A 20,447-nucleotide genomic window follows, 5' to 3' on the forward strand; every position below is an offset into this window, starting at 1 on the left:
TCTAGACATTCCCAGAGTGAGAGCAACCTGTGGTATTTACAAGTCCAGGCTCAGTTGCTTCCCTGACCCTAGTAGGTGTGAGCCTTTCCCAAGGCACAGAGGAAATGTGGTCCTCAGCAGGCTGACAGGAGGAATTGGACTTGGTGATGGGGGTTCCCTGGAGACTGTCTTCTGAGGTATAGGTGACATCAAGTAAGCGTTGAGCTCCTACTATGTGAAGAACCATATATTAGGAGTTATGGGTAGTTCAAGAGAAGAAAAAAGCATGGTCTCTTCCCTCCATGTACTGCTCACTTTATTGTAGAGACCAGATCGACATGCTGGTAACAGTTTGTGGTCAATATAGGGTGGATATAACTAAATGTTCAATCGCCCACTTTCTTCAGATGTCGCTACCTGGCTGTCCAGCTCTCTCCTGCCATCCCTGTGTTTGCTGCCATGCTCTTCCTTTTCTCCATGGCTACACTGTTGAGGACCAGCTTCAGTGACCCTGGAGTGATCCCTCGGGCCCTACCAGATGAAGCAGCTTTCATAGAAATGGAGATAGGTGAGTGTTCTAACCAGCTGGCAAGATGCTGTGGTGACTTTAATCACTAAAGGAGTGGAATCATAATAGTAGTTGCAGACTAAGAATAATATCTAGCCTTTTCCCTGTAAGATCCTGAATCTGAGATCATGGCTACCCTGTGGTTTTGGTAAGGCAGGGTTAGCAAGATTTGAAAGCCATATGCTTCATTCTTCTTGTGTTGGGTTGTGTCTCAGGAAGGGTTTGTCTTACTGCACTCTTCCTAAGAGGATGGGATTTTTTTTACCTTTGAGGGGTCATGAACTCATTTGATTTTTTTTTTATGAAAGCTATAAGCCTTCTTTTCATAAAAATATTCTTTTATGTTTGATTATACATATAATTTGGGATGTAATATGTAATTTCAGAGATTCACAGATCTTTTGAAGCACAGTCGTGGGCCCCACCAAGAACTCCTGCTTTAAGGCAATACACAAGGTGGGAGGAGACAGCTATGATGCCAGGAACCACTGAGAATTCTAGGAAGGTAAAGGGAGTAGTTACAGGCTCATTACGGTGCAGTTTTCAGCTCAGGGTAGGTCTCTTTGGGACAAAGATAAAGTGCTACAATAGCCAGGATCCAGGGTGGCTCCACAGATTGAACCAGAAGATCCCAGAGCTAGAGGAGGGACTATCCTAGGAGCTCACACTGGGAAAGAAGGCCAGGATATCAACACTCATGGGGACTGGGAGCCTCCCAGACTCCACAGCAGTGCTTGCCTAAATTGTTTGCAAGTCCAGTAGCCAAGTAGCTTGAGTTAGTGTCCAACCTAGATAGATTAGAAGAAAGGGGCCCAGGACTTATAAGACTAATAAGACTAAAAGCAGTGCCCACGGACCATCAATCTATGGTTAGCCTTTAGATTGTTAGGGTGATTGTTTTTGATTTTTATATTACTTTAATTAAAAATACACAAACATTAAAGTTATAATAGGTATTATATTACATTTATATTTTTGAGAGAATTTACATTTATATAATATTATCTGCCTATCCAAGAAAATACTATGTCTTCATTTTAAGATTGAATTTTATGCCCTTGAATAAAATTTTTATAGTTTTAAATTCTAGTTTCTATATTTCTTATATTGAGTTTATTCCTAATGTTTATATGCATGCTATCATCAATGAAATATTTTCTCCCATTTCCATTTGATGTTTTTTCCTCCAGTTTTATCAGGATGTAATTGACACAACATTGTGTAAGTTTAAAGTATACAATGAGTTGATTTGATACTCCTTTACAGTGCTTTGAAAGTGTCCAAGCTTTTGTATTTCTTTTGTTTGTTTTAGCTGCATTTCCCTCTAGCTTCTCAGTGAATTTCTTTTTGAAGAATTCTAGCCTGTTTTAGTTGAGCTAAGAGGGCATAGTTTGTGCACATCTGAGCTTGAACTACTTAGGGATGGGGTAAGAGTGGGAATAGTGGGGAAAAAGCAGAGGCCAGGTGTGTTGGTACAGCTGGAGTTCAGGGGAGACCTGGTAAGGCTGGGGTAGTTAGGAGTAAGATAGGAGGAGGGAGAGTTGTGTGTGCCATCTTTTCGCCATCTGTGATTATTCTTTTATCATCATCTTTCCATTCACATATGGAGAAACTGAAGGTCAAGGCAGTGCCTTGACTTGTCTTTTGCATCTCCCAGCAGGTGTTAGCAAGGTTAGTTCTGTTTTGCCAGATCACTGGGCCTGGAGCCCACGCTTGAGCTGTCACATTGTGACCTCTCCTTTTAGCATGTTTCTCTCCATAGAAGAATACATTCTTGCGTTCATTTGTATGTTTATGTTAGCAAGTTTTTGTCAATTTGCACTCATCCCTGTGCTGGAGGGATGGGGCAGATGTGCATGGAGGTTGGGGCAGAAGACAACATTGTGATTCCATTGCAGCATAGCGCCTCATGGGGAGGATGAACCATGAACTCTATCTCACAAGTGCGTTCATGTAAAGGTCATGCAAAGGAATATTAAGGTGGCATGCTGGTACTTACATCATTCTCTAATGAAGAGCTATCCCCATCCTTTTAAGACTTGTGGCACACAGTTATTGTTTGATTTCACAGCATCTACCCTACTTCGCAAAAAAAGGAAAAAAGTTCCATATGGCAGATATTTTTAAAATCAAAGTGAATTGAAAAATTATTCTGTTTTTAGAATTACCCTGCACATCTAGGGTGCAAGGAAACAGGCATTCTCATATGCTGCAGATGGATGGGCGTGCAAATTGATACAATCTGTCTGGGAAGCATTTTAGCAATAAGCAATATGGGCTTTAAGGATTCATACCCTTTGACACAGTAATTCCACTTCACTTAGAGTTTAGTTAAAGAAATAATCAGATTCATACAAATTACTGTAGAAGGATTTTCAGCATGTCATTTTTTTCTTTTTCCTTTTTTTTTCTTTTTAATGTGGGCCTAGCTGTTTTAATGCCAGCAACTTCATATATTACTGCTCAGACTTCAACATGCTTTTCTTTTTTTTCTTTCTGTTTTAGAAATTAATTTTAATGCATATTAAATAATATATATTCTCTTTTTTAAAAAAGATTTTCTTTATTTGAGAGAGAGGTGGGGGAAGGGGCAGAGGGAGAGGGAGAGAACCTCACGCCGACTCCAAGGTAAGACTGGAGCCCAACTCTCGGGGTTCAGTCTCACCACCCTGAGATCATGACCTGAGTTGACACCAAGGGTTGGATGCTCAACTGACTGGGCCACCCAGGTGCCCCAACATATGGATATATTGTTGAGAAGGGGAGGTGGAAATTGGGGTGGTGATCAGAGGGGATTTAAACTTTATCTGTAACATTTTAAGTTTTTTTCATATAACATCATTTAAATAGTAAAAGCCCAGAGGCCATTTAAATGCCCTACAATATGGAATGGTTAAATAAATAATAGTATGTACATATGATGGAATATTATATTGCCAGTATTAATATTTTTTGGAAGAGAAATTAACAATCATGGAGAAGTGTTCACCATATAGTGTTAAGCAAAAAATAGAGGATACAAAATTATATTTATAATGTGATCTCAAATTTTTAAAAATCATGAATGTTTATTTACCTGTTAAGGAAATACACCAAAACATATTCCTGAGTTGAGAGCCTATCAATGATTTTTTTTCTTACATACATCTTCTGTTTTTTTCCAAACTTTTATAATAAGCATGCATTACTCTTATTTTTAAATGATTATTTTTCTGATTCTAAGTATTACCAGCCTTTTTTATGCATATATTTTATTTTTGCAAGATAATATCCTTTTATGCATGTTACATGCCTTCTAGTGTACATTTTCATTTTGCAATATATTGTGAATATTGTCCTGTGTTTTCATTCACTTGTCTACATCATTTTAAATGGTTGCATAATATTCCATCCTATGCATGCATTTACTTAGCCAATCCCCTGTGACACTGAGGTTATTTTCAGGTTTTCACTGTTAAAAGGGACTCTGTGACAAATATCCTTCCATCAACATCTTTTGTGTATCTCTTTGTAGTTTTGTTAAATTCCTAGAAACAGAATTGCTGGGTCAAAAAATATATGCCTTTAAAGTTTTGGGAGCCAATGCTTTATCCCTTACTGATTATGTATAAAAATACCTTCCCATCCTTGCCAATCCTGGGTATTTTAATTATTTTTTTATTAAAGATTTTATTTATTTGTCAGAGAGAGAGAGAGGACACAAGCAGGGGGGAGCAGCAGGCAGAGGGAGAGGCAAGTGGAGGGAGAAGCAGGCTCCCCACTGAGCAAGGAGCTCAATGCTGGACTCAACCCCAGGACCCTGGGATCATGACCTGAGCTGAAGGCAGACACTTAACCGACTGAGCCACCCAGGCATCCCATTTTTATTCTTTTTAATATTTGTTAATATAGTAGGAGGTAACAGCATCTTTGTGCTGATTTTTATGCCTTTGATTCTTAGTGAATTTGAATGATTTCATTTCATATGCTTTTTAGCCATTTTTATTTCTTTTATAAATGTTTTTCTTTGTAATCTGCCGAAAAAGATGAAGAAACCTCTTTTCACATATGCAGAAAAGAATTGCATGGTATTCAGTGGAATTTGATGGGATACTTGATGATATTGACAGTGCCCTTAGGCAGTGCTAGTCTAGAAAAGACAGTGGGCCTAAGGAACTGGCGATTGCTCCCTCTGCTTTTGGAGAAGTGAGACTTTGGGGCTCAAATAATGACTGGCAGTGATATTAACTGTCTTTACTGACCTACAGAAGCTACCAATGGTGCAGTGCCCCAGGGCCAGCGACCACCTCCTCGTATCAAGAATTTCCAGATCAACAACCAGATTGTAAAGCTGAAATACTGTTATACATGCAAGATCTTCCGGCCTCCCCGGGCCTCCCATTGCAGCATCTGTGACAACTGTGTGGGTGAGTAAAACCGAAGGGGCTTTGTCTGGGGGAAAGGCTGAACTGAAGGAGAGGGTCAAGGTTATTTTTCTAGGGAAGAATCAGTAGTGGTGGGAAGATTGATTTAGATAGGAAATAAGCTAGATTTAGTTAGGAAACTTTAGGAAGCAAGGTACTGAACAGCTGTAGATCAATTGTACTTCTATAGATCATATCATAATTGAAATATCCTCTAGTCTGAAATGTATTTAAAAAACCTTTTTGATAAACGGGGAAGTAAACTTGACCTGTTTTTCAAATCCGGATTTGTTTCAAGTGGAGCCTGCCTTACTTGGGGGGAGGAGAGCTCTAGTCCACTGGAGGGCAGCATCGGGGAAGGAAGGGTTATGTAAGAAGTAGTGTTCCCAAGAAGAAAGTTGCTAGCATTTATTGAGTTCCTACTATATCCCAGGCACTGTGCTAAGTGCTTTCCCTTTCTCTTATTTAAGACTCATCAGAACCCCATGTGTTGAGTATTATCCCCTTTTTACGATGAGGAAATAGGTGATGCATCTTTGTGCCGGCTCACGTAATTAATATGATATGAAACTGGAGTAGGTCTGATTCCAAAACTGTCATTTCATCTTTCTCTGCCGATGTTGCAAGGGTGGTGGGTATGCATAGTACATGGGTCTGTGCTTCTGTCTGCATATATGTGGCTTAGTTGTAATCACTGCCTACTGTGTGTTGAACCCTGGGAAAGATCAGAAACAGGCAGTAAATATGTCTGTTCATAATATGCAACTCCTTACCTTACCAATAAGCATACTTTAAAAAAATTTTTTTTTTATTTGAGAGAGAGAACACAAGTGCACATGTGTGCGGGGTAGGGATTGGGGGAAGGAGCAGAGGGAGAGGGAAAAGGATAAACAGACTCTGTCCTGAGAACAGAGCCCAACACAGAGCTCGGGGTTGATCCCAGGACCCTGAGATCCTGATCTGAGCCAAAACCAAGAGTCAGATGCTTAACTGACTGAGCCACCAGGCTCCCCAAGCATACTTCTAGGACTCTTTGTATATGCCATGGAACATGCCTCACTGAGTACATTGCTTTCTTCTTATTAGCCAATTCTTTGGGCAAATGTTGGGAAGATAAAGCTTACTTTATTTGGTAAAAATCTGTATGTAGATAGGACTTTTATAAATTAAAACTTGTTTTAAATTAGCTAGGAAGCTTGATATTTCAAGAAGTTCTGATAAGAAGTTTTTTTTTAAAAAATATTTTATTTATTTATTTGACAGAGATCACAAGTAGGCAGAGGAGGAAGCAGGCTCCCCACTGAGCAGAGAGCCCCTGGGATCATGACCTGAGCCGAAGGCAGGGGCTTTAACCCACTGAGCCATGCAGGCGCCCCTAATGTGAAGGTTTTCATAAAGACTTTTCTCTCCTTATTAATATTCTTAAGTATAAAGAACTTTGATTTTTTAAAAAGAAGCACTAACATTCCAATAGAAATATGGACAGTTTGTAAAATAGGAAAGGTAATTAACTAGTTAACATGGAAAAGGGTCATCCCTACTAAAAATCAAAGAAATAAAAATTAAAACAGGGTCTCTTAAAATCTAGAACATTAGCAAATAAAACCTGATAATGCTTAGTGCTACCCTGACAGAAGTGTAAATTGGAACAAACTTTTTGGAAGACAACCTAGTGAGATTCATCAAAGCTTTAAAATATGTATACCCTTTGATGCCAGTGATTCCCTTTCTAGGGATAGATCTCTAGATAGAAAATAATAAAATAAAAATATTCTCTTTCTAGGGATAGGTCCCTAGATAGAAAATAATCAGGGATGTGGTAAAAGATTTAGGTATGGAAATATTTACCTCAGGATTATCATGATGATGAAAAATTGGATAAACCTAATTGACCACCCGTAGATAAATGGTCAAATAAATTGTGGGATGTCCATGCAATAGACTTGTGGGGAAAGCTCAGATCAGAAAGCTGAATGAAGGGCGCTGGCGTGGCTTAGTCGTTAAGCATCTGCCTTCAGCTCAGGTCATGACCCCGGGGTCTTGGGATGGAGGCCCGCATAGGGCTCCCTGCTCAGCGGGAAGCCTGCTTCGCCCTTTCCCACTCCCTCTGCTTGTGTTCCCTCTCGCTCTGTCTCTCTGTCAAGTAAATAAACAAAATCTTAGAAAAAAAAGAAAGCTAAATGAAATAAAATAGGAGATAGGCTACATTTATAGTGTGATCTCAGTTACACAGTTGAAAATATATATATAAAGATATATGCAAGGAAATATACCAGAATGCTTATGCTTATAGTTTCTTATCTATAGGTTGTGGAATTATGAGTGATTTTATTTCCTCTATTTTTCTTTTTTCTTTTGAGTTTTCTGTGATGAGCATATATTAGTTATATTATCAGAAAAAGTATGATTTAAGGGGCATCTGGGTGGCTCAGTGAGTTAAAGCCTCTGCCTTCAGCTCAGGTCATGATCCCAGGGTCCTGGGATCGAGCCCCACATCAGGCTCTCTGCTCAGCAGGGAGCCTGCTTCCCTTGCTCTCTCTCTCTCTGCCTGCCTCTCTGCCTACTTATGATCTTTGTCTGTCAAATAAATAAATAAAATCTTTAGAAAAGAAAAAGAAAAAGTATGATTTAAAATAGTAGGGGTGCCTGGGTGGCTCAGTCGGTTAAGGGTCCAACTCTTGATTTCAGCTCAGGTCATTAATCTCAGGGTCGTGAGGTCAAGCTCTGTGTCGGGCTTCACGCTTAGCATGGAGTCTGCTTGAGATCCTCTGTCTCCTTTCCCTCCACCCCTCCCACCATAAAATAAATAAATAAAATCTTAAAAAATAATATAATATACAGTAAAAATGTATCTGTATAAATCTACAGTTTTCAATGTTTTTATATGGCAGTTTTGCTTGAAGTGAGGCCATATCTGTAATTCTTCTTTTCTAATTTTTAAATTTTATTTTAAAAAAGATTTTATTTATTTATCTGACCCAGAGAGAGAGAGAGAGATCATAAGTAGGCAGAGCAGCTGGCAGAGGTGGGGGCGGGAAGCAGGCTCCCTGCTGAGCAGAGAGCCTGATGTGGGGCTTGATCCCAGGACCCTGAGATCATGACCAAAGCCAGAGACAGAGGCTTAACTCACTGAGCCACCCAGGTGCCCCAATGTCTGTAATTCTTGATCCAGATATTACCCTAATCAGTTGGATGTGTCTTTTCCACATATTCTTATCCTTTGCTGAGAAGATATATTGTAGCCATTTAGCCAGGAGATGTACCATTCTTACCGTCTTAATTTTGACCAGTACATAGCCCATTTTTTAAATGCTGTATTTTATTCATTAAAATAACACATGTTCATTGTAGAAAATATGGGAAGTACAGCAAGTATAAATAAAACTTAATCCCAAATTTACTCTCCATTTTTCTGTATCTCCTTCCACTGTCGCTTGTTTGGAAGTTAGAGCACACGTGATAGAGTTTTTTTTTTTAAGAATTTATTTATTTATTTGACAGACAGAGATCACTAGGAGGCAGAGAGAGAGGAAGGGAAGCAAGCTCCCTGCTGAGCAGAGAGCCTGATGCGAGGCTCAATCCCAGGACCCTGGGATCATGACCTGAGCCGAAGGCAGAGGCTTTAACCCACTGAGCCACCCAGGCACCCCACACATGATACAGTTTTTAATCCTGCCTTTGTCATTTAACATTATATCCTGAGCGTTTTTCTACATCTTTAATAAATATTTTTTGAATATATTATTTTAATGACTGCATAATCCATCATATGGCTATATTCTAGTTTATTTAGGTAGTTTCCTCTAATTAAATATTATTTACTATTCCATTTTACTCGTTATTATTACACTGCAATCAAAATGATTAAATTTAAGGATGTGAAGAAATTGGAACCTTCATATACTGCTGGTGGGAATATAAAATGGCGCAGCCACTGTGGAAAACAGTTTGGCAGTTCCTCAAAAAGTTAAACATGAAATTATCATATGATCCGGCAGTTCCACTCTTGGATGTGTGTGTGTGTGTGTGTGTGTGTGTATCTAAATTAGTCTGTTCAGACTACCATAACAAAATACCATAGACTGGGGAGCTTAAAAGAAATTTATTTTTTCACAGTTCTGGAGGTTAGAAGTCCAAGATCAGGGTGCTGACAGGATTGATGTCTGGTGAGGTCTCTGTCTCTGGCTTGCAGGGGCCTCTTTCTTGCTCTGTTCATATGGCTAGTTTTCTGTGCTCATGCACTCCTGGTGTCTCATCTTCTTCCTATAAGGATACCAGTCTGACGGGATTAAGGCCTTACTCTTATGACCTCATTTAATCTTAGCTACCTCCTTAGAAGCCCTGTCTCCAAATACAGTTACATTGGAGGTTAGAGCTTCAACATATAAATTTGGGGGGGGGGCGACACAATTCTGTCCATAAAAACACCAAAAAAGAATTGAAAATAGATACTCAAACATTTCTGTATATCAGTGTGCATGGCCGTATTGTTCACCATAGCCAAAAGATGGAAACAACATCCAACAACAGATGAATGAATAAACAAATGTGGTATATCCGTACAATGGAATATTTCTGAGCTATAAGGAGAAATGAAGTGCTGATATATGCTGCAATGTGGATGAATCTTGAAAACATTATGCTAGGTGAAAGAAGCCAGACAGAAGAAGTCAAATACCGTATGATTGCACTTATGTGAAATTTCTAGAATAGGTATAGAGACAGAAAGATTAGAGGTTACCAGGGTCTGGGGGAAGGGGAAAATAGAGAGTTACTCTTTAATGGGTACAGAGCTTCTCTTTGGTGTTGGTGAAAATTTTTGGAAATAGGTAGTGGTGATGGTTGCACAACACTGAATGTAATTAATGCCACTGAATTGTACACTTAAAATGAATAAATTGGCAAATTATGTATTATATATTTTGCCACAATAAAAAATCTAATAAAAAATTACTAAACTTAAATTTCTGTACACATCTCTATTTCCTTATGAGAAGCTACTGAAAATGGATTTATTTTGCCTAAGGGGTGTGAGCTTTATTATGGCCATTGATACACACATTGCTTTTCAGAAAGGCTCTCTGAATTTATACTCCCACAAAGAGTATATTAGTATCTATTTTATGCTATTCTTACCAGCACTGGATATTATTTTATTTTTTTTATATTCTTATTTTGATAGGCAAAATTCTTATTTTATACTAGTATTGCACTGAATTATTAGTGAATCTGAAAACATTTAAATATATGGTTATGTGGTATTTAACTGTTTTTGCCCTTTGGCTATTTTCTTGAAGGAGTATTTTGTATTTTGTTACTGATTTGTAAGGTTTTCTCAAATACTAAGGTACAAAATTGACATATATTTCCATTTTTTCCCTGTTTAATATTCTTTTATAGTATTTTTAACATGTATAAAATATTTTTAAGATTTATGGAATCAGGTATATTTTTCTTTAACATCTGTGTTTTCCTCTATTAATTTTATGCTTACTTAGAAAATCCTTATCTGTACAGTGGATAAGTGTTCATCTATTCTTTTTTTAAAAGACTTTATTTATTTTCGAGAGAGAGAACAAAAGCAGGAGCCCGAGGAGCAGAGAGAGAGAGAATCTCAAGCAGACTCTGTGTGGAGTGCAGAACCTGACTTGAGGCTCGATCTCACAATCCTGAGATCATGACCTGAGTCCAAACCAAGAGTTGGCCGCTCAACAGGCTGTGCCACCCAGGCACCCCTCATCTATTCTTTATGGTTATTTTTTTGTTATATTTTGTTTTTATATTTATTTTAAAAACTTTTTTAGAGAGGTGAAGGGGGCAGAGGGAGAAGGAGAAAGAGAATCTTAGGCAGGCTCCACACCCAGCTCAGAGCCCAGTGTGGGACTGGATCTCACAACCTTGAGATCCTGATCTGAGTGGAAATCAAAAGTCCGACACTTAACCAACTGAGTCACCCAGGTGCCACTGTAGTTTTATCATCTTTTTTAAGCTAGAGGTTAAGAAAAACCACACTACTCATTTTTCAAAATTTCCTTGGCTATTTTCACCTACTTATTCTTCCTGAACTTAGTAAGTCCACCTAAGATTTTTCTTTGGAAAAGCAAAATCTCTTGTCACCTGGCAGTGGGGCAGCTTGCTTGACCCCTCAGTGCCTTAGTTTCTTCAACTGCAATGTAAGAAAAGAGTATCTTCTTTTGCTTGACTTCCAGAGTGATTGTGGGGGTCAAATGAAATGGCTGAAAACATTGTGAAAAATAGAAACCAGTGTTTTTATAATCAAAATCGGCAGTGATCTTGGGGGTCTCTAAATCAGGCACTATGTGGAGGGCATGCTATGCTTTGTTTTGGAGGCTTTGACACTGGACTCTCTCTTTCTCCCACAGAGCGCTTCGACCATCACTGCCCCTGGGTGGGGAATTGTGTTGGAAAGAGGAACTACCGCTACTTCTACCTCTTTATCCTATCTCTCTCCCTCCTCACGATTTATGTGTTCGCCTTCAACATCGTCTATGTGGCTCTCAGTGAGTATGCAGGGCAGTGTCTGTTGGTGAAGGGTGGGAAAACATTTTGAGAGCTGAGGGGAGTGGTTGGGTTTCTTGGTGGGACTTTACCATTGCAGAGGCACCCTAGGACCAATTAGAAATGAATACTACCCTCTGCTCTCAAGCTTAGCGCCAAACCTCAGCTCACATCAATCCATATTCCTGAGAATGTTGACCTTGTCCTTGGCCTTCTGCTGAAGACCGAGGCTCTGATTACTGGTCTGTACCCAGAGTAGTGGGCATTTCTGAGGTGATCCCAAAGGTTGAGGATGTATTTTAGCTCCGCATCCTTTCTTCTGTCTTCTAAGACCTGCTCTGTGCCAGGTGGTAGAAGTGGTTATACAAGAGAAATGTCTTTCAGTAGGTCGTGGTCTACTTTGGGAGACAGAAAATACACACCCACATGTATGCATGTGCACACACGCACGTGTGCGCACACACGCACATGCACACACACCAAGTCACCCTAAAGCCAGATGGGGTGTGGAGTTAAAGGAGGCTTCTTCATCAAGAGATGAGTTCTCAGCTGGATTTTGAACAAGGGAGGTTGATGGATTGATGAGGAGAAAGGATTTTTCTTGAATATTTCTGATTTCTTTCATCTATGAATGAATATTCCCCATCCATGCCCATAGTTGGGGGCTCAGGAAAAGGGAGGGGAGCGGGAAGCTTGACTTCTGCCAGACTCTGTAGTCCAGTGCCAGGTCCCGCAGTGAGAATGTAAACTCTTTAGTGAGGATACTGCCAGCTTGTAGGTGAGAGTCCCTTGTTTGAATGAGGGCTTAATCTCTTAGCAGCTTGTAACACGGGATAAGGAGGGAAGGAAATGAGTGGGTACTAGGATAAATATGCATTTTTTTACCAAAGTCATTGATTTTTCTTTCTACTTGCCCTCCCAATTTAACAGAATCCTTGAAAATTGGCTTCCTGGAGACGTTGAAAGAAACTCCTGGAACATATCCTCCCCTGGCAGTATGTCCCTGTGACGCCCTCTTAAACTAGTTTCGAGTAGGCTTTCTCTCTGCATTTCTCCCACCATCTCATTTTTTATCTGTTAGAGAGTGCCAAGATCTAAAATTTAAAAAAAAAAAATGTAGTCTTAATGGTAGCAACCAGAATGGAAGATGGCCAGGGCTTAAAGGGAGGTCTTTCCCTCACCCTTTTCTCCACTGCCTCCCTCCCAAGTCCTTCTGACCCAGGCTCAGCCCTGCCTCCTCTAGTGGGCTGTGTTTGTTTCAGTACACCTCTTACATCACTTGACCGAAGTCCCCCCTTTCTGTTATAGCTCAGGCTTATTTTGTACAACAGTTGCATTTCTGAGAAAGAGATTCCGATGGGATTTCTGTAAGTCACGTTCTGTTTTTCCCACCAGTTTTTCATTTATAAAGTTTATTTTTTGATGGATTTTCCACTGGCAGTGAAGGCCAACATTATTTAGCTTTGGCCTTCTTCTAAACTTTCTCTTCAAAGAGCTAATGATGAATAAACAAACACTTAAAAACACCAGAAACATTAGACAGCTACTCGTAGGGAATAAATAGGAGTCCTTTACCTTTCATATATCCGATGAGTTTAGAATTCATCTGTTGTTATATATGGCTACTTGGCCATTTCTGATATATGTTCTGAGAGGTAAAGTCGGTATGATTGTTGCCATGAGGCTGAGGCATTGAGTTGCCTGGTGTAGCTTCTTCAACATTCCTTAGCATCACCTCACTGTCCTAGAAGTGCTTATTTGCTTCTTCACACTGTGGTCCGTCGTGGGACTGACTGGATTTCACACTTTCCTCGTGGCTCTCAACCAGACAACAAATGAAGACGTGAGTCAACTTTTCCTCTTCTTCATCGCGTTTTCTTCCTTCTCCAAAGCCTGTGCTCCCATTACCTGCCCGAGAACTGAGTCTCCAGGGCTGGGTAGGTCAAGGCAGACAGAAAGCTGGTTTGGGAGATTGTTAAATCCAGTGTGTGGAAGAGGAAGCACACTGCTTTTTTTGGGAAGAAGAGGTTCAGTGGTTAAGTGGGTACAAGGTCTTCAGCTGGTATAGGTCCTTACAGGCTAGTTAGGGCCTCTGGATTTGGAATGGAGAGGGACAGTTGCATTGAATAAATCCTTGCTTTTTAAAACTTACCAATTAAGGGGCACCTGGGTGGCTCAGCCATTAAAACTTACCAATTAATCCATGTTCATTGTAGAAAATCAGAAAATGCAGATGAGTAAATCACAGCAAGTAAGTCCCTGTAACTTTACCTTCTGGATTTCACCATGGTTTTGTTTTTTTAAGTTTTTATCTAAATTCACCATTGTTAATGGTATGATTTGTAGTCCTCCAGACTTGTTCCTGTGTTTGTTTAGATGAATATATATTTTGTATTTTTAATTGGAAATAATACATGCCGTTCAGCCTCTGATTTTTCACTCGATTGTCAATATTTTTCTATGGCTATGCGAGTATTTCTTTTTTTCCTGTTGTGGTAAAATATACCTATTATAAAATACACTGTCTTAGCCATGCTGAAATGTAGAATTCAGCGGCAGGAAGTACATTCATGTTGTTGTGCTACCATCACCACCATCCATCTCCAGAGCTTTTCATCTTTCCATGCTGCAGGTGTTTCTCTAACATATTTTTTACTATAGGCCTTGGCTTTTATCTTGCAGATCAAAGGCTCATGGACAGGGAAGAATCGTGTTCAGAATCCCTATAGCCATGGCAACATTGTGAAGAACTGCTGTGAAGTGCTGTGTGGTCCCTTGCCCCCCAGGTACTCAGCGGACTAGAAGATTCTGGGATTCTTGGGACAAGCAGTTCAACCTGATCCTATTACCTGGCCTGATGAATCCTTTTTTTTTTTTTTAATTAGAGAGAGAGCAAAAGTGGGGTGGGAGGGGGCAGAGAGAAAGGTAGAGAGAATCCTGAAGCAGATTCCCCGCTGAGTAGGGAGCCTAACACGGAGGCTCGATCTCGGGGCCCTGAGATCATGACCTGAGCCAAAATCAAGGGTTGGACACTTAACTGACTGAGCCCCCCAGGTGCCCCTGATGCATTCTTCTGACTGTGGCCTTTTGGGGTCAAATGGGCTTTCCTGGGGATTATCCCTTGTGCCGTATCTACATGGACCGCAGACCACAGGGATGACCTTTTTTTTTGAAGGGATGACCTTTCATTCTTATTTGTTTGTTCCCTGCCTAATGTGGTGTTCCCTGGTCTGTTGAAGAAAAAAACCATGGAAGACAGGAGGCATGTGCTAGGAAACACTAGGCTGCTAAAGGGCAGGTTCATGTTTTCTAGCACACACAGAGAGGTTCTGGTTGGGGCAGATGGGTGGAAGGGTGAGTACAAAGTGCTTTATTAATGGTCCTCTCTCCTTCAGTGTGCTGGACCGAAGGGGTATTTTGCCACTGGAGGAAAGTGGAAGCCGACCTCCCAGTACTCAAGAGACCAGTAGCAGCCTTTTGCCACAGAGCCCAGTAAGTATTCCTGACCTAACAGCTGAGTCAGTGATAGAAGGTGTAGGCTAATTTATACCTTTGAAATATAATTAGGCAATTTCATGTCCAGTCATTCCAGCTTCACTGTCTCTGCTTCTGCCCTGACATTGTCTTTAGATCTTTGTGCCCTTGAGGTGGATTAAGAGCTAATCATTTCTTAGACATTCTGTGCCAGTCACTGTGCTAGGTGCTAGGGATATGCTGGTGAACATGACAAACAATGTCCCTGATCTCAAGGAGCTCATTGTCTAGTGGGGATGTGAGACAAGAAAATATGCCATTGCTCAATGTTATGAAAAGTGACTTGAGGAGGAAAGCATTAAAGTGCTGTCAGACCTAAGACAGGGGTGAGGGCAGTAGGTTTGAGTTAATGGAGGGGTTATCTTGGTAGAAGGGGGCTTCTTCCCTGGCATACGCAGATGTTGTAGAAGATCTCCCAGTTCTCTTGCTCAGGATATGCTTTACAAAGTATGTTCCTAAAAAGTTGACATTTCTTTTTAAAATTTATTTATTTATTTATTTATGAGAGGGAGAGCACAAGCAGCGGGGAGGAGCAGAGGGAAAAGCAGACTCCCCACCCAGCGGGGAGCCAGCCGGATGTGGGGCTGACCCTGGGATCATGACCCTGAGATCATGACCTGAGCCAAAGGCAGATGCTTAACCATCTGAGCCGCCCAGGCAGCCCTTGACATTTCTATTTTTTCATAATAGCTTTATTGAGCTATAATTCACATATTATAAAATCCCTGTTTAAAGCCCCTTTACCAGTAGGGCCTGTCTTGTAAAGCCCCTTTATGGCTCACTGTAGCATATTCAGAGTTGTTCAATCATCAATTGAATCAATTTCAATTTCAATCAACAATCAATTTTAAAACATTTTCATGATCCCTCACCAAACTACTGCACCCATCAGCAGTCACTCTCTCTTTTCTTTCTAGTTCCCCCAACCCCATCCTTAGGCAACTATTAATTTACTTTCTTTTGCTATAGATTTTCCTCTTCTGTACATTCCATATAAATGGAATTACATCATGTGTGGTCATTTATGTCTGGCTTCTTTTATTTGACTTAATATTTTCAAGGTTCCTCCATGTTGTTTCATTCCTTTATATGGCTGAATAATATTCCCTTATATGGATAATACCACATTTTGTATTTACATTCCACCTTGGGTTCTTTGCATTTTTTGGTTATTACGAATAATGCAGTGATGAACTGTCCTGTGCAAGTTTTTGTGTAGACACATATTAATCATTTGTCTTGGGTGTATACCCAGGAGTGAAATCACTGGGTCATGTAATAACTCTATATTTAACCTTTTGAGTACCTGGTGGACTATTTTCCAAAGTGGCTGCACCTTTTTGCATCCCCTACCGTGAGTGTATGAGGGTGTCAGTTTCTCCACATTCTTGGCAACGCTTGTCATTATTTGCCATTTTGGTTCCAGCCATCATAGTGGGTGTGTAGTGGTATCTCATTATGGTTATGATTTGCATTTCCCTAATGATGTTGAGCATCTTGTCGTGAGCTTATCAGTCGTTTGTGTATCTTCTTTGGAGAAGTGTCTATTCAGATCCTTTATCCATTTTTAAATTGGGCATTTTTTTAAATTATTGTTGAGTACCAAGTGTTCTTTATATATTCTCTGTGTTAGTCCCTTATCAGGTATATGATCTGTGAATATTTTCTCCCATTCTGCGGGTTGTCTTTTCACTTTCTTGATGGTGTCCTTTAAAGCAGAAAAGTTTAAATTTTGACGTAGTCCAATGTATCTATTTTTTTTTCTTTTGTTTCTTGGGCTTTTGCTGTCAGATCTAATAAACCATTGTTTAATCCAAGGTCACAAAGACTTATGCCTCTGTGTTTTCCAAGAGTTTTATAGTTTTAGATCTTATGTTTAGATCTTTGATCCATTTTGAGCTAATTTCTATATATGGTGTGAGGTAGGAGGTTCAGATTCTTTCTTTTGCATGTGGATATCCAGTTGCCTCAGTATCCTTTGTTGAAAAGACTATTTCTTCCCCATTGAATTGTCTTGGCACCTTTGTCAAAAGTCAGTTGACTGTAAATTCAAGAGTTCGTTTCTGGAGTCTCAGTCCTATTTCACTGATCAATATATCAATTCTTGTGCCAGTATCACACAGTCTTGGTTATTGTAGTGTTGTAGTAAGTTTTGAAATTAGGAAGTGTGAGTAGTACAAATTTATTCTTTATTTATTCAATTGTTTTGGCTGTTCTGGGTCCCTTGAATGTTCATATGCATCTTAGGATCAGCTTGTCAATTTACAAAGAAGCCAACTGGAATTTTGATGAGGATTGCATTGAATCTATACTTTATTTTTGGAGTGTTGTCTCTCTAGTAAGATTAAATCTTCTAAACCATTATTAACATGGCTGTCTGCACTTTTTTAGGTCTTCTTTAATTTCTTCAACATGTTGTGTTTTTCAGAGTATAAGTTTTTAAATTTTATTTATTTATTTAGAGCGTGCACATGAGAGTGGGGGGAGGGGCAGAGGAAGAGGGAGAGAAAATCTCAAGCAGACTCTGTGCTGAGCACAGAGCCAAATGTGGGGCTTCATCTCATGACCCTGAGACCATGACTTGAGCTGAAATTAACAGTCAGATGCTTAATCATGTGAACCACCTAGGAGGCCCTAGTATAAGTTTTTTTTTTTAAGTTTTATTTATTTACTTATTTTTTTAAGATTTTATTTATTTATTTGACAGACAGAGGTCACAAATAGGTAGAGAGGCAGGCAGAGAGGGAGAGAGAGAGAGGCGGAAGCAGCCTCCCTGCTAAGCAGAGAGCCTGATGTGGGCCGTGATCCCAGGACCATGGGATCATGACCTGAGCTGAAGGCAGAGGTTTTAATCCACTGAGCCACCCAGGCGCCCCCAAGTTTTATTTATTTAAGTAATCTCTACACCCATCGTGGGGCTCAGACTCTTCTCCAACTGAGCCAATCAGGCACCCCCAGAGTGTAAGTTTTATACTACTTTTGTTACATTTATTCATAAGTATTTTATCCTTTTTGGTGTTATTGCAAATGAAATTATTTTCCTAATTACATTTTTGAATTGTACATAGGGAGTATATTCAGCTGATTTTTATATTGATCTTATATCTTGAAAACTTCCTGAACTTGTTTATTCTAATAGATTTTTAGTAGATTTGAACATTCTTTTCAAACAGAATCCTACTTTTATTTTTATTTATTTATTTATTTGGAATCCTACTTTTAAAAAAGTGACTGATTTCTGTAAAGTAAATAATTGTTCTCTACTTTGCCTTTCCTAAATTTTCAATTTTCTTTTTTTTTTTAAGTAAAGCAAACTCTTGTTTATATATTACTATCTCATTTTGAATATAATTTTTCTGACGAATCTGATCTTAAATCATAACAATCTAAGTTAGTGACGCTAAGTTGAATGTAGGACAGGGTAGTATTTTAGAATCGCTCAGGGGGCATTTCCAACCACGTATACCATCTGAAGATTTTGCCAGCCTACCTTGTTTGGTTTAGAATCACTGTTCTAGTGAGCTGTGTGTTAGAGGGGATAAAAAGATTGAGAACCACTGGGTCAGGCCTCGTTAGATAAGTATGTTATAACATTCTGTTGTGAAGGTGCAGGGGTCCGGGTAATTATTTGTGCCCCCTTTTATTATTATCATGAATAATAATGGAAACATCTATCCACGACAACGAAGAAGAAAACTCACACTTCGGTTGAATTCTGTTGAGAAGACTGTAGTTCAGTCTTGGTTCAGAGTTTGCTTGCCAGAGGCTACGTATCTGGAGCATCAGTCTGGTTGATGGGTTCAGAGGAAGAGTTCAGTATCTATGTATTATCTCTGTTTGGATTTTGAGAGCTTTGGATTGATTTTGATACGTTCTCCTTCTCAGGCCCCAACAGAACATATGAGCCCAAACGAGATGCCGGAGGACACCAGCACTCCTGAAGAGATGCCACCCCCGGAGCCCCCAGAGCCACCACAGGAGGTGACTGAAGCTGAGAAGTAGCCTATCTATGGAAGAGACTTTTGTTTGTGTTTAATTAGGACTGTGAGAGATTTAAGGGGAGAAGATAAACCTGAGACAGAGAGCAAGTGAGCTGTCCCTTTTATTGTTTTCCTTTGGTCTTTATTCACCCAACTGCACACTGGCATTTTCTTGCTGCAAGCTTTTTTTGATTTCTGGACTCAAGGCAGTCACAGAAGATGTCAGTCACCTCTGGTAACTGGACAAATGGGTCTCTGGGGTCCCGGCACTGGCTTTCCATGGCCTCAGCCACGGAGTCTCCTTGGACTCCCTTGTGTTTCCTCCAGATCCCAGCTCTCCTGCTTGGGATCATTGGGCCAATTCTGGGGTTAAAGGTTCTTGAGACCGGCTCAGATCCTCTCAAGCTGCTGTATGTCCTGAGTCCAGAGACAGTCACAGACAACCCTGACCAGGGAATCCTAATTAGATCCTTGGGGCCTTCAGAATTGAAGAGGCTAGAGAGTGGGCTGGGAGGATGCTCCTGGCTACAAAGTGCCAACATTGCCAGCAAATCCTTTCAGGAACGGGGCAGGTAACTTCCACTTGTATTTATTCATGTAGCTTCTCCTTTGTCTCCTGCCCACTCTCTAACACCCAGGCCCCACTCTTCCAGTTAGATATATGTAAGTAGTTACTGTAGAGATAACAATTCACATTTCTTGTAGACTGTCCGGAAACTTTTTAATACCTGTGCCATCCTTAGTAAGAATTTATGAGATGCCAATGGCATGGCCCCGTGCACTCTTTGTCTCACCTCTCCTTTCTCGTTAGCCCCTTTTGTTTTCCTTTTGACTCCTGCTCCCACTAGGAGCAGGAAGGGCAGTAATAAAAGTCTGCACTTTGGTGGTTCCTTCTCCTCAGAGGAAGCTGGAGTGCTCACTTAAACACTACCCCCTCAGACTCCCTGTGTGAGGCCTGTAGAGGCCCTGAATGCACAAATGGGGAAACCAAGGCACAGAGAGGCTCTCCTCTCCTCTCCTCTCCCCCTATGTCCCCTCAAAAAAGAAAAAAAAAAGAAAAAAAAAGAATAACCAGTACTTCCATTAGGCCTCGGCTGAGTGAGGAGGGAAAGCCCAGCACTGCTGCCCTCCAGGGTAAACCCACTCCAAGGCCTTGGCCCACCTCGGGCTTGGTAACCACACGGGGGCTTCCTCCAAGCCCCGCTCTTCCAGCACTTCCACCGGCAGAGTCCCAGAGCCGCTTCATCCTGGGGGTGGGCCATGGCCCCCAGTCAGCTCTGCTCAGGACCTGCTCTATTTCAGGGAAGAAGATTTATGTATTATATGTGGCTATATTTCCTAAAGCACCTGTGTTTTTCTCTTTCTAAGCCAGGGTCCTGTCTGGATGACTTACGGGGAGGGGGGGGAAGTGTAAACCAGAACTTTTAATCTATTTGAAGGTGATTAAACTGTGTCTAATGCAAA

The 20,447-nt window shown here is 40.4% G+C and overlaps 1 protein-coding gene across 2 annotated transcripts in view; it reads left to right on the top strand.

The window, feature by feature from the left end:
• Nucleotides 1–20,447, top strand: part of ZDHHC9 (zinc finger DHHC-type palmitoyltransferase 9) — a 32,552-nt gene extending 12,105 nt beyond the window's left edge. For both annotated transcript variants that reach the window (XM_013050011.2, XM_004780536.3), the window contains 8 exons: nucleotides 387–547; nucleotides 4,795–4,953; nucleotides 11,334–11,471; nucleotides 12,400–12,448; nucleotides 13,210–13,312; nucleotides 14,152–14,255; nucleotides 14,865–14,961; nucleotides 18,889–20,447. In XM_013050011.2, coding sequence (XP_012905465.1) covers nucleotides 387–547; nucleotides 4,795–4,953; nucleotides 11,334–11,471; nucleotides 12,400–12,448; nucleotides 13,210–13,312; nucleotides 14,152–14,255; nucleotides 14,865–14,961; nucleotides 18,889–19,005 — 928 coding nt within the window. In that variant the 3' untranslated portion in view covers nucleotides 19,006–20,447. The remainder of the gene's footprint in view (nucleotides 1–386; nucleotides 548–4,794; nucleotides 4,954–11,333; nucleotides 11,472–12,399; nucleotides 12,449–13,209; nucleotides 13,313–14,151; nucleotides 14,256–14,864; nucleotides 14,962–18,888) is intronic.

Source organism: Mustela putorius, unplaced genomic scaffold, assembly GCF_011764305.1.
Source record: "Mustela putorius furo isolate JIRA1106 unplaced genomic scaffold, ASM1176430v1.1 tig00003899_pilon_pilon_pilon, whole genome shotgun sequence".
NCBI lineage: Eukaryota > Metazoa > Chordata > Mammalia > Carnivora > Mustelidae > Mustela > Mustela putorius.